Source organism: Camarhynchus parvulus, chromosome 8, assembly GCF_901933205.1.
Source record: "Camarhynchus parvulus chromosome 8, STF_HiC, whole genome shotgun sequence".
Lineage (NCBI taxonomy): Eukaryota > Metazoa > Chordata > Aves > Passeriformes > Thraupidae > Camarhynchus > Camarhynchus parvulus.
The window spans coordinates 27,481,798-27,496,413 of NC_044578.1; the positions used below are offsets into that span (position 1 = coordinate 27,481,798).

General features: G+C 50.5%; 1 protein-coding gene across 1 annotated transcript in view; it reads left to right on the top strand.

Moving 5' to 3' along the window:
- The first annotated feature begins 10,958 nt into the window (after positions 1–10,958).
- XPR1 (xenotropic and polytropic retrovirus receptor 1) overlaps positions 10,959–14,616 on the top strand; it is a 113,550-nt gene continuing 109,892 nt past the window's right edge. The window contains exon 1 of the mRNA XM_030953664.1: positions 10,959–11,120. Within this exon, the coding sequence (XP_030809524.1) occupies positions 11,052–11,120 (69 nt within the window). The 5' untranslated portion in view covers positions 10,959–11,051. The remainder of the gene's footprint in view (positions 11,121–14,616) is intronic.

Below are 14,616 nucleotides of genomic sequence, written 5' to 3' on the forward strand. Positions count from 1 at the left end.
AGAGGTTAAACAAAGAACTGAGGTCTCTGCCCTGGCGTTAGCCAGGCCCCCCTCTCATGCATCACCTCCAAGGAGTCTGGCTCCATTGCACATTTTCCGTGCATTTGTTAAAGCAGCAGGGCCATTTGTTTGTGTATAATAAAGGGAGTCTGGGAGAAAAAACGTGCAATTAGCACATCCATCATATAGGTTTTTTTAGATATCAATAAAACATCGATCCCCTCCTTCCATAAATTCCTGCGCCGTGCTGAATACAAATCAGGAGCAATGCATAACCCCCCTCAGAGGTGCATAAATCTGCCTTCTCCTGGCATATCATTAAACCTCTGAAACCCTGATGGAAAAACTCCTCTAGCAGGTGCTGAGCACTGGTCCCCAAGCCTGCCCCAAGCCCTGCTGGGCTGACATCAGCACCAGTGTGGTTGCAACACAGGAACTGGCCAGAGGTTCGAAGGTTGCAGCTGGAGCTGTGCAAATAGTGAATCTTTCTGTGGAGAGGGATATCTCAGCACTGAGTCTTTGTGGTTTGGGGCAGCCAGGTGAAATGTTGTGTGTATTCTGTTTTCTAAATGGAAATGAAGAGGAGAAATTTTGGTTTGGTTGACCTAGAATGTTTTGTTTGGTGTGAAGCAAACACAAAACCGTTTCTTTTTGTTTCATTTCATTCAGCCTGCTGCTTCTTCTATCCTATCTTTTTTTTTTTTCTTTTCCAGCGGAAAATCTGGCTGTTTGTCCTGGAGAGTCAGAGGAGACCTTACTGCTCTCCATAACTCCCTAAGAGGAGGTTGTGGCCAGGTGGAGATCAATCTCTACTCCAGGTTGCAAGAGACAGCATGAGAGGAAATGGCTTCAAGCTGCACTAGGAGATGTTCAGGTTAGATATGAGGAAAAATTTCTTCAGGAAAAGGGTTGTGAGATGCTGGAATAGGCTGCTCAGGGATGTGGTGGGGTCACCACATAACAACCACAGCAGAGCCCTTAGCTGTGGAACAAACCCCACGGTGTTATTCACTGAAAAGAGCAAAAGAAAAAGTCACTTCTTATGTGTGGGTTTTTTTACCAGGACAACGATGAAATTTAGCTCAATTTGGAGGTTTCAGTTGCCCAGAAACTGTGTGGAGAAGGCTGAGCTGAGGTGTTCAGCAGGAAAGCCCAGCTGAGTTTGGGCTGTCACTTCCACACTGCCTGCCTCTTGCCAGCCCCCCCTTGGCTCACATTGAGTGAGTAATTTGTCACTGCCCTGCCACTGCAAGACCATGGATGTCCCTCCTTTCCCTCTCCATCTCCCCATGGAGGGCTTGGACCTGCTGTTCATCCCTGCACACCCCTGGATAATCCCTATTGTAAAATATAGGCATCCCCTACCAGGGGAGAGAATGATCTATTTGACTTTATCTTGTTAGAAGGTTAATTTATTCCTTGATTATACTATACTATATTAAAGAATACAAAAAAGATACTTACTGAACGCTAAAAAGATAATAATGAAAACTCCTGACTCTTTCCAGAGTCCTGAAACAGCTTGGCCAATGAGTTTAAACAACTCACGCTGCAGTTTAATTCAGCAATTACTTTGGGTAAAACAATCTTTAAAGACACTCCATGTGAGCACAACGCAGGAGAAGCAAATGAGATAAGAATTGTTCTCTTTTTCTCTGAGGCTTCTTGCTGCCTTTCAGCTCCCCAGGAGAAAACCCCTGGGTGAAAGAATTATGTTCAGGGATTGTGAATGCCACAAATCCCCTGTCCCCTGTCTTCTCCACAGAGATGAGCACCACCTGATGAGCTCTCCTTACACCCTGTATCCCTCCTTGCTAGGGCTTACCCCCATCCCACACTTTTCCCTGGAGCCCTCCCTGAGTGATCCCTGCCCGTGGGTGACAAGGTCTGTTCTGGCAGGGATGCAGCTCTGGAAAAGCTGCTCCTGGTGCTGGCTCTGCTCTCCCCCGGCGTGCAGAGATGGAAGGGAGTGCCTGTAATTGCAGCTGTCAGGAGTAACAATCACAGTGCTGCTGTTATAAATGGCTCCAGCCTGACTTTTACTTACAGATTTCCCTCACGTGATGCCACGAGTCGCACAAGATAAAACCTGCGCCACAGAAAAGCAATTGCACCTTCCAGCTCTGTGGAGGGGGATTTATGGCTTGTTTTGGCTGTAAAATAGAGCAGGCATGGTGTGTTGGGGAGTTTTCCTTTCATGGACAGGACAGGACTGCTGGGGTATGTTCTTTGAGGTTTTATTTGCAGCATCAGCCTCATTACATGGTTGAGACAATAGAGAGATGGCAAAGCTCACGTACAACCACCAGCAGGTAAAGATTTCTTTGTTACAGAGCATTTTAAAAACTTCCTAGCCAACAGCACCTTGCTAAAGCTTACAGACAATTGTTTTAGCCAGTTACTAAAAGCACACGTACACCTGCTTCACACAATGCTTGCTTGTCTGCTTTCTACTAACAATACACGGTACACTAATTCTGAGTTTTTTATTCTTCCTATTTCTAAAGCCTACTTTTCCCAATTTCCTCAAAATCTTCTTACCTTTACTATTTCCCACAGCATGGCTCGGGCTGCAGGTCAGCATGCCCTGGTGGGGCAGGCTGGGGTGGCTCAGAGGAAGGGGACACCCAGTGTCCCCTCCATGTCACCATTCAGTGGTCCCTGTTAGCCAGGGAAGGGTTTCAGGGCTAATTCCTGCCAGACTTGTAAAAATTGTGATGATGTCTGGAGACAGAGAGGATCTGCACGGCTTGGGGGTCCCAGGCTGCCAGGGTGACCCTTGCCAAACCTGCTGGCATTGCTTGGAGGCCCTGAGAAATGCCAGGGGGTTCCAAATAGGTGTGGTTGGTCCCAGGGCTAATTCCCATGGTGAGGACAAAGCCAGGCTGCCATCAGAGATCCCAGCAGAGCATGGAGCTCCCAGCAAGGACTCATCCAGAGCTGGGATGGGAACCCAGCTGATGTGCTGCCTTTGCCTTCTCTCTCTGCCCTGGTGGCACAAGGACCTCTGGGACACATCTCCGCTTGCTTCAAATGATTCTTTCTGATCTGACATCTGTCCTGAGGCTGCAGGACTTGGAGATGCATGTTATGGTACCTGTGTATGGATCACACTCAGCCCTGGTGCATGAGGGAATGACCCTGAGATATGTGATTCCTTCTCCAGGCCAAATGAGACCCACCAGGGAGGAACAGCCAGCCTGATGCTGGCCCAGGAGATGTCCCAGCAGACTGGAGCACAATGTCTGGCACCTGCAACCCACTGGGGACACCAGCAGGAGCTGAGACCCTAAGGGTGCTCACGGCTCAGGGCTCAGGCTGGGCAGGGTCAAGCCAGGTTTGGCAGGAGCAGCTGTGCTTTCCCTAAAACCACAGGATCATTATGGATGGAAAAACCTCTAAGACCACTCAGTCCAACCATTAACTCAGGACTGCCTTGTTCACCACTAAACATGTTCCTGAGCATCACATCCATACTTTTTTTGGAACAATTCTAGGGACCATGATTCTACCACTGCCCTGCTCTGCCTGTTTCAGTGAAGAAATTTTTCCCAATATCCAATCTAAACCTCCTCTGGAGCAACCTGAGGCTGTTTCCTCCAGTCCTGTCACGGGGAGAAGAGATTTACTCCCACCTGGCTATAACCTCTGACCACAGCCCTTGCAAGCAGGAAGCCTGTGGCCTTTCATGCACTTTGATAAGGTGCAGAGGTTGTTAAAAACCCCACAAAGCTATTTCCAAAATCTCCTAGGAAGTCCAGCCAGCTTTAGAGGTCTCTGCCACAGCTATTACCACACACCTCAAGCTCTCTGGCACTCAACTTTTTGTTGCCATTGCTGACAGGCTGGATAAGGGACACAAGTTCAGTGCAGAGAATTGCAGTGACAATCCTCCAGCATGTACCAGCTCATGGTGTCACACCTGGGCATGGGCTCTCACACGTGGCATGTCCTTCTCTCTGTCACAGGGGTGGCACAGGAAAGAGGGGCTCCCCCAGCTTTTTAATTGTGCTTGTGGCAGCTTGGTGCCTGCAGCATCAATGCACCAACATCTCCTGTTTCCAGCACAGCCTGCTGAGACTCTGGTGTGACAGTGGCATTGCCTGTGTGACCCAGCAGCAGCAGCAGCTCCATGGGTGCTGTTTCTTGTCCCAGGTCACCTCCCTTCCTGCTGTTTGGTGGGTTTTCCATCACTCCCCTCATGTGGTGTATTCCCCTGGGAAAGGGCCAGCAGTCAGGAGGGCAAGGCAGGGGCGTGTTTAACGAGGCAGGTGAGGTTGCTGTAAACAGGACAGGAACGGTCCCAAGGCCACCTGGCACTTCACCAGCCCCTGTCCCCTGGAAAACATCCCAAAGGGAGAAGGGTTTGTGTCACTATAGGACATGAAACAACACGAGCACACACAGTGCTGCTCTCAAGGTGGAAAAGGGAAGTTTATTTTCTGACTCCAACATTTATAGTTTTCTAAAAGTGACAGTGGATTGGAGGGGGAAAGTGCCACCTCTCCAATGACACCGGACAAACTAACAGTCTATCAAATTTCTTTTCTTCTATAAAAGAATGCAACACAATAAGTTATTTACAGAAAGTGTGTAAAAAAAGTTTGCTACAAGAATGTAAACATCAGAAGGCTTAGAAAATATTAAAAAATCAGGGTGACATGTCTATGCTGTCCCACAGTGGTGGGACAATCTATGGACATGGTCAGGTGCAGCAGGCACAGGCTCCTTTCAGCTTCAGCAGGGGGATTCAGTAGTGCAGCAGTCCCAGGGCTGCATCAGGGAGGTTGGAAGCACTTCCCAGGCTCTCCTGGAAGCAGCCCAGGCAGCCCTGGGGCCTGGAGGAAGCAGCTCTTACTCCTTCTCTAATTTTAGACCTTTTCAGCGCGTTCAGTTTTCTTAACCACTGGTCAGCTGCTGTCTTCTCACACAAAGCAAGCGTGCATAAATTAAAGCAGGCGCATGTATGTGGCTTGGAAAGCATCCAGGAGCAATCACTTCCACACCAGGGAAGGGTGTGAAACCCCCCATCTGCTCCGGGATTGAGGCAGCACAGAGGGATGAGCCCTGGCACGGCTCCCGGGGGCTCATCCCTCTGTGGCACCGGGGCACGCTGCCCTGCTGGAAACCCCTGGCTGGGGCACTGATCCACAGGGAGGATGGGTGATTTCACATTCCCTGGCCGGGATTCCGGGCAGGATGCCGCTGTGACCTCAGCAAAGAGGAGGGGACACGTGTGAGGCACCAGGAGCTGCTGCCTGCGTGAGTCAGCCCGGGAAAGGTCACCCAGGGCAGGGGCAGCTCTGCTCCCAGCACAGGGCACGCTCCTGGGAAAGGGAGCTGCTGCTTTCCCCCTTAAGAGCTTAAATGAGAGATGCAGGACTCCAGGCGGCTCTTTAAAATGCAGTTTATTCTATTTAAGATGTTACAGCAGTTCAGGGTTGTGGGTGACAGAGCTGTGCCCACAGCTGTCAGCTCCAGCTGCAGGCAGCCCTGCAGATCCTTTGGTTTTGGTTACAATGCATTAAATACTTTTCTTTTTGTTACAATGCATTCTATACTTTTCTTTGCTGAGCATCTTCATACAGCAGAACCAATCTATACCTTAACTTTTATCTATAGCCTATCATAACTACTACAATTACCATATTCATGTTACTGTTCTCCAATCACTAAAAGTCAGTACATTACAGTTTAAGGTAGAAGTTGTTTTTCAGTTTTCTTGCAGTGGAAAAATCTGAGACCTTTTTTCTACTTGCAACTTTGCTGATTTGTTTGCTTGTGCTATCTTTCTGCTTGGTAAAAACATCTTGTTTGAAGTGAGTTTATCTTTTACTCTAATTCATAAAAACTCCTTCTAACTAACACACCCTTTGCCTTCTTAGTTATCCAGTAAGACTGGCTCTTCTATATCAAAACTTGCTTTCATCTCTATTCTTTCATCAGGCTCTACATTTAAAAATCTTTCTGCTAAGCATACGTATCTGTGAGATTTTCTTGCCAAACTTTCACCCTTCCCAACACCCCCTGTATCTGCATCCCTGAGTGCTTCAGTAGCTGCCAAACCCACTGATGGGCTTCCAGTCAGGGCGATGTTGCTGGGATTTTAACATCAGGCCTGTGGATGCTGGATGAGCCATGCATGGGACAAATCCTGCCTTGAGGAGAGCAGGATGGATGATATACAAGCTCAGCAGGGCATGGTTACTGCCCACAGACCCACATCTGCCTGAGCTGCCCCATCTCTGTTGGGAATTTGGAGTCCATATCCACCTCTGTGATGGACTCAAGTTGAAGCAGTAAGTTATAACAGGGTGGGAAATGTTTAATTTGCACATATGCCTGCAAAGGGGTCACTATCTGAACATAAAGAGTTGGTATTTTTCACAGCATCAGATTTATGGTAAAAAAGCCATATATAGTAGTTTTTATATTATGCTTTTCCCACTCTGGCAGAGAATGACATGAATTTAGAAGCACAGTAGAAATGAAAAACAAAGAAGAGAAGAGATAGAAAGCAGAAGAGAGAGAGACAGAAAAGGTGAATACAGGGCTACAGAAGTGCTAATGGATCAAATTCAGCCAGTGGGTAAATTGACCCTGCTGCATCCAAGGTGGGAGAAGGCACAGCCCCTCCTGGCAGGTCTCATCCTGAAACAGGGACAAAAACATCATCCTACCCACCTTGGAAAAGCTGCCAGGGCAGTGTGTGGAAGAGGATGGATGGGTACCAACATCCCTGCCACTGGAATCAGATCAATCCACTGCATTATTGTGTTCCTCCTGGCTTTAAAGAACTTCCTGCAGGCAGCTCACCTGGCTGTATGAACACCCTGACCTGTCCCAGTGTGACCTTGTGCACTGCCTCTTCCCTGGGCTCTGGGACCCCCCAGCTCCTGGTGCTCCTCATCACACCCTCATGCTCTGCCAGCAGGGAGAGGAAATGTGAGACAAATCAATAGCTCCAGCTCAGGCTGCCGGGAGATTTGTGCATTTTTGCACTGGGAAATCTGATCTATCGACCCCGTTCCTCAAGACCGCCGTCGATGGAGCTGATGATGGGAGGGCTTGGGGCTGGGGGTGTCCAGCCCAGGGCTGCTGCTCTATTGATCCTGGAAGTCAGGGCAGCCTCTCTCGGTGTGATTTACTCAATTCCCTTGTTGTTCCACATCAAGCTTGCTCCCAGCTTGCTTTGAATTCTGTATTTATTTATTCCCTGTCTTCCTTGCCAGGCAGTGGCAGTGAAGCCTCTGGGTCGTCCCTCTGGAGTGGGAATCAGCACATGGGCAGGGCAGTGAAGGATGCAAAGAGCAGCCTTTGCCCCTGCTGATGCCTCCCCACCAAGGCTGGGATGTGCTGCTGCTCCCAAAACCCTGGGATTTGGCATAATTTCTCCTGTTTTTAGTGGAGAGTTGACTTTATCTTCTCAGATCCCACTGATACTAAACAACAAGGGAATTTAGTAAATCACACCAATCCCCCTGACCCCATAGTCCAGGCTCAGCAAATCCTGCTCTGCTCATGGGGCCAGGGAAGGTCGTGCTCCTAAAGCATTTCCTCCCATGCCAAACTGATCCCCTAAATATCCAGGCTTTCTTAAAATTCCTTTGCCTGGGGAGAAGGTGGGAGGAGGTCCATGAGTTTCCTGCATTGTCTCCTGCGATGAAAAACTCTCCTCTTTGTGATTTTATCAATGCCAGAAAAGCAAATTTTCCCTCGGCAAGACTCTTTTTTTCTAAAGCCTTTTTTGAAGGCTCCTTTTCCCCAGCGATGCAGAAGCTTTAAAAGTATAATTATATATTTTAAAAAAATCCCACCATGCTATTTATAAATTATTCTATATGCTCCCAACAAAGCAAGTGCCAGACTGCACTGGCGGAAAGCCCACTCTGGCTTCTCCTTGCTTGGTTTCAAAATGCAAATAACATTGCTTCTATGATTTTTTTTTCCCTAACTACAACAGCACGGGGGAAATCACAATGCAAACTCTTTCCTGGAAAAAAAAAAAGAGAGAAAGAGATGAGGAAAACATGGCAGCCTTGTGCAAGGGAGGTATGGGGAGTAGATCCAGACCTAAGGTACAGAGACTGGGATCCAAACTTGAGCTGTGGAGAGGAGATCCAGACCCAAGACTAGAATTTTTGAGACCAGCATCCCTCCTCAGTGCTGCCTGGATTCCCCCTGCCTGCCCTCCACCCAGCTGTAGGCAGAAGGCAGTAGAGGCAGGGAATAGTGGAGGCCTTTTCTCTTTCATTTAAGGCTTCTCCTTGCCCTCTCTCCCTTCCTGCACTCATCCCCCAAGCCTGGATATGCTGAGCTGCGAGTTTTGAAACCTTTAGAGGAGTTGGAAAGCCCCAGGTCCCAGCAGAGCAGTGAAACACGAGGATGCTCAGTGTGGTCCCAAGGGGTGTCTGATAACGGGAGGCAGGGATTTGCCAATCAGATATTTGAATGGAGCTCTTCCTACGGGGCAATGGTGAGCAAAGAACCCAGCCTCTTCTCTGCCTCCCCTGTTACCATCTGTCTTCGTTTAATGACAAAAAAAGAATAGCATTTATTGATATAAAATAAATAAAGAGAAGCCGGGGGAGGGGGGGGGATCACTGGCTATTTTCCATTACAAAATTTGCCAGCTGTCGTTATCAGAAGACATTAATTTATTATACACCCCAGCACGTATTCCAGGCAATGCCTCCCGCAAATAACAAAGAGAATATTTATCTCTTAATCCCCTTTTCTGCCCCCCTGCTGCAAGTTATCTCCGGGAGCCCGCCAGCATCCAAAGGCTCGGGGCTGTAACATCCCAGCTCCTCTGGGCTGGAGCAGCCCCGGGGCGATGTTATCGGGCACGGCGATAACAATGCCAAGGTGAGGCATTGAAAAGCCCATAACAATGCCAAGGTGAGGCATTGAAAAGCCGGTGACCTGCGAAATGTAAAGTCAAGCTGTGGCACCGCGCCGGGGCCAGCGCCGGGCAGGCTTGCTGTGAAGTGTCGCAGCAAGGGCACCAAAGCTCTGCTCGTTAAAGGCTTGGCTGCAAACATAATTAAGAGATGCTATCGGCGAGCGGCAGGCGAATCTCAGCCCTCGCAAATCACGGATTCCCGGGGATCCTGCGACAGGAGCCCCGTAAATCTCCGCAGCAAACGAGCTTGGCCGGCGGCAGGGGGATGCTCCGGCAGCTGCTGCCGGGGAGGGACCTTGTGGTCGTGTGGAAAAAGCTAAAAACTGTCACGCCAAAGGTTGGGAGGTTTCAAGGAAACCAAAATTGATCCCAAATCCCAAAACCAAGGAACTGGAGAGGGGCAGGATTAGGGCCACTGAGAAACTTTAGGATAACCAAGGGTTGCAGCACCGTTCGGAGCGGCTCCAGTTTGGTCCCTCGGGCCATGATCCAGTGGGTACCAAATCCCCAGCCCCAGGGGTGTCTGTATGGGGCAGGCACGGCCCTGTGCAGGTGGGTTTGCTCCAAGAGCTGCCCTGGAGTCCCTGTTCCCCCGTCCCAGCCCAGCATTGATGGGCAGCACAAGGGCAAAGGAGGTGGAGATCATTAAACTTTTGGAAAATTTTCCCTTTCCCCTCCTCCCTCTTTCTTTTCCCCTCTTGTCTTTCTTTCCCTTTTCTGCTGGTCTTTTGTGGCCTGTCAATCCAGCTTCCCTCCTCCCTCAATCCTGCACTTTCTCCTACTCTTTCCCCCATCTTCACCCCTGTTCTCTCTCTTTCCTCTCTTTGATCCCTCCCCATCCTGCCACTTCTTTTCCCCCACGTGCACCACTCTCCCTGCTACACTTCTCCCCTTCCCATTTCACCTCATCTCCACCTCATTCCCTTTCCATCACATCGCTTCCACATTTTATGCTGTACCAATCTCATCCCATCCTACTCCTTTCCCAATCCCATTCCCAATCCCATCCCATCCCATCCCATCCCATCCCATCCCATCCCCATCCCAATTTTCATTCCCATTCCCATTCCTGTCCCCATCCCTGTTCCCATTCCTGTCCCCGTCCCTGTTCCCATCCCCATCCCATTCCCATCCCCACCCCATCCCCATCCCCATCCCCATCCCCATCCCCATCCCCATTCCCTTTCTATCTCATTCCCATTCCCATTCCTGTTCCCATTCTCATTCCCTTTCCATCTCATCCCCATTCCCATCCCCATCCCATTCCTGTCTCATCCCCATTCCCATTCCCATGTTCCCATCCCCATTCCCACCCCCATTCTCATGTTCCCATTCCCACCCCATCCCCATTCCCATTCCCATTCCCATCCCTGTCTCATCCCCATCCCCATTCCCATGTTCCCATCCCCATCCCATCCCCATTCCCATCCCCATTCCCATCCCCGTTCCCATCCTCATCCCCATCCCCATTCCCATGTTCCCATCCCCATTCCCATTCCCATGTTCCCATCCCCATTCCCATTCCCATGTTCCCATCCCCGTTCCCGTTCCCGTTCCCGTTCCCATCCCCAGGCAGTCCCTCATTCCCGGGGCTGTCCCGCCCATCCCGGGGGTCGCGGGTGCCGCTCCCGCGCCCCAAACCCGACCCCAGACCCGCGCGAGCCGCGGCGCCCCCCGGCGGCGGGCGCGGGGAACGGCGCCTCCCCGCGGGGCGGTCCCGGGGCGGTCCCGGGCGGTCCCGGGCGGTGCCCCCGCCCCGGGCCGGCGGTGCGGCGGTGCCGAGGGCGGGCGGGCGGTCCCGGGGCGGTGCCGGGCGCAGGCCCCGCCCCGCGGCGGTGGGCGGGCGGCGGTGCCGGGGCCGCGCGGTGCCGGTGCCGGTTGGCTGCGGGCGGTGACGGCGGGAGGCGGTGGCGAACATGGCGGCGGCGGCGGCCGAGGAGGCGGCGGCAGCGGCGGGGCGGCGCTGAGGAGGCCCGAGGCGGGCCGAGGAGTGGCGGGGCGGGCGGGCGGGGGCCCATGTGCGGTGGCGGCGGACCCCCCCGCCCCCCACTACCGACGCCCGTTCGCAGCCAGGCGCCGCCGAGGCGGCTCTGCGGGCGCGGAGCGAGCGCGGCCCCGGCCCGCCGGCGGCAGCGGCGGCGGCAGGATGAAGTTCGCCGAGCACCTCGCGGCGCACATCACCCCCGAGTGGCGGAAGCAGTACATCCAGTATGAGGTACGGCCCCGGGCAGCGCTGCGGGCACCGGCCCCGGCCCCCCGCGCCTCACGGTGCCCGCCGTGCCGCGGGGCGGTGCTGATGGAGAGGCAGCGTGTGCGCGTCCGCCGCGGCGGGGAGGCTGCGGCTGAGGGGCACCCCTCGGCTGTCCGGCTCGTTAATTAGTGCATTAATTACCGCCCGTAACCTCTTGCCGGCGGACAGAGGTCGGGGCACACGCTCGGCACCGCGCACCGCCAGCCCCGGCGGGGGCTCAGCGCCGGTTCCCGGAGGAGCGGTGACTTTGAGAGCTCCCGGCCTCCCAAGGGCGATCCCGCCGCGCTGGGCACGCTCCAAACGGGCCCTCCCCCTCTCCCGCCGGGGCAACCCGGCACCCCGCTAGGGCTCCCCCAGCCCCCGAGCCCCAAACAGGGCTCCGAACCCCCATCAATCCCCAAGAGCCCCACACAGCTCCCCGGCCCCCCAAAACAAGGCAGCAAACCCCCGTCAACTCCGGTTTTATGACAATTTTGAAGTAAGGCTCTGCAGCTCGCGGTTTCACACTCCAGTCGGGGCGTTTATGAGCACTGTTTGCAGCAAGTTCTGCTGCATTAATCGTGAATTATCTGCAGAACACGGCTTTTTCGGGCTTTATCACGCCAGCCTGCTAAAGGTCATGCTGATTGCTTCGTTTCAGATTTATCACACCAATTCTGGGCTTGGTTGGAGCTGGACAGAGCTGGGGGGTGGTAATATTTAGTAAAACCATTTCCTATTTCAGTGTCAGCAGTAAAAGTGGCAGGTGCCAGCGATGTCTTTTCCACAAGTAATAATTAAATCTAGACAACGGAAAGCTGATTATAGGACAGCCGTGATCAGCAAAACTTCTTGACCGATTGACTCAGTTAAAACCACACAACATTTGTTGTTGTTTGAGGGCCTGTATTTTCTCCCTAGGACTATAATAGTAATTTATTTATGCTATCCATATTAATCTGTCTGCATTTGCAAGGAAAACCACATTTATCTTAGCTTGCTTTGTTATAATGTCGAGCTTGAGAAGTTTATATCTCCCCTTTTCACTCTTCCTTTGTTTCCCTTTACCTGCCTGCAGAGGAACGGATGTTTAAATAAAAACTGCAGTTGGGTTTGGCTTTACAACAATATTGTGATCTCCTTGAGTGATGTGGAGAGCTAGATGGCCAAATAATGCCATCAGTCTTTGAGGAGAAGGAAAACCATTGTCTTGATAAAATAAAAGGCCAGCTTAGTTCTGCATCGTGTCTCTAATGAGTTATCCCTGTGAGAGTTGTCTTCTGCTCCTGAAAAAAGAAAACTTGGATATCTTCCTAAGAGCAGCTTTGGAGATGTGTTGGAGGGGAAGGCGAGGGGGAAATAAAAGGGTGAAAGATCTGGCTGCATGCTGAGCAAACAGCTGTGGAGAGAGGGGAAGGAGACCCAGTGAACTACGACACCTTGATTAATGTGTGAAGAGCTCTGCTGCTCCTCGGCCAGTGTTTTCATTATGGGAGGTTAATTTTCAGCTGTTTTAACTAGGGCACTGTCATTATGTCATTCTCCCTTCCTCCAGCCCAGTTTATAATGTCTATTTCAGTAAAAAAAAACTTCCTTCAAGTTGTTACTCTTTCTAATCACAAGTAATCTCCCCCTTGGATAGACAGCTTGATGTGGAGTGAGGGAAAACACAAACCTCACCTTCCTTTTCGGTAATAACTTTCAAACTCTTTGTTTGCCTTGTTGCAGCTGGCTGGATGTGAGTCAGCCTCCTGCTCATGCATATTACAGTGATGGAATAGCCTGACATTTATTATTCAGTAACTGGTGGTCGTGTGGGTGCAGTGCATAAAAGCCCAGCACTGCCTCCATTTACTTGTTGATTATACCTGAGGCAAAAAAGCACCCAGCCCTCCTTTGTCCAGAAAAATTCCCTTTTGTTGATCAGCAAATGTGAGGTTAAACTTTGCCTGTGTTACTTGTGCGCGGTGCTGCTTATAGAAGGTGTCAGAGTAACTTCTAAAACATTGTTTGTATATTTTAATGGTGTTATATTGTTTCTTCACCTCACAGTTTATATCTTTTTAATTAATGCAGGAAACACCCTCTCAGAGTGAGAAGTTTTCTTGGGTGGGTTTTTAACTCTGAAAAGATTCTTCCTGTTTCCAGGATATCATGTTCAAGATCACAGAATTCTGGAGTGGTTTGGGTTGGAAGGGTTAAAGATCATCTTGTCCCATCCCTGCCATGGGCAGGGACAGCTTCCACTATTCCAGGTGGCTCCAAGCCCCGTCCAGCCTGGCCTTGGACACTCCCAGGGATGGGGCAGCCACAGCTTCTTCTCTGGGCAACCTTTGCCAGGGCCTCCCCATCCTCAGGGAAGATTTTTTTGCCCAATATCTGATCTAACCCTGCTCTCTTTCAGTTTGCAGCTGTTCCCCACGAGAGGACTGAAAGATGATGCAGAAATTGCTTTCTCGAAGTCGTTCTGTATCATAAAGATGTCCTCATTTTAATTTTCTGCTCTGGTATTTGTAGTTATTTCCACTGGGGAGGAGGTGATTCCTGGAGTGTGGCAAGACCCAGGTAACCTGTGAGATCCTTTGAAGGGATTTGGAGCAAGCTTTGCCTGTCAGACCAGGTGTAATCTGTTGGTGATAACCTCAGAAAGAGGAATGGGATTGTTGTGTTTTCAATACCTAAAAATGTAGTTTCACTTTCAGGTGGTCTTGAACAATTGACAGACCTCAGAACTTCTTACCATCCATATGCTTTTTCCCTCCAAAAATAATCAGTTTAGGTATTCTAAGTGTGCTTGGGAAGTTGCCTGGGCTTAGGGCTGGGAGTCAGGGTGACAGCTTTGGGGAGAGAAAAAAACATTAATTTTCTTTAAACAGGCAAAAGTAAGATATATTTTGATAGGTGTGACTTAGATTGATATTTTCTTTCAGCAAAAGCTCTGCAGTGACCATTACTGTACATCTAAGCTTTTTGAGAAGGAGCACTTGGCTTGCAGAAAAGAGGGAAAATGGCAGTGAATGCTCTTCTGTTTCATTCAGCTTTTCCCAAAGACATTTACCATGACTGAGCCAACAATAATGTGGAGCTTTAAACCATGATGGACCTGATTTGGCTTTCCATTCCAAATTTCCTTTCTAAAGATTGCATGAAATGATGTGGATGAGCCTCACCCTGGCAGCAGCAGTGGGAGGCTTTGCTCACCTTGTTTGAGGGGCTCTGGCAGTGCATTTTCTTCTCTAAAGGGAGTCACATTTTCCTAGCCTGTTAAACGACAGCTGTGATATGCACTGCTTCAGTGTTCATTTTCCATTAAAAGTTTTGGGCCACTCATTTACCCTTCAGGTCCTTTGGAAAAATAAGAAAATGGGGAAAATGGAAGACAGGAAAAATATGAAAACAAGCACAATCCCAACTTTTTGTGTCAGACTGAATTCTCATTTCCACACAGTACTGAACAAATTCAGATAACTTGCATGAATTT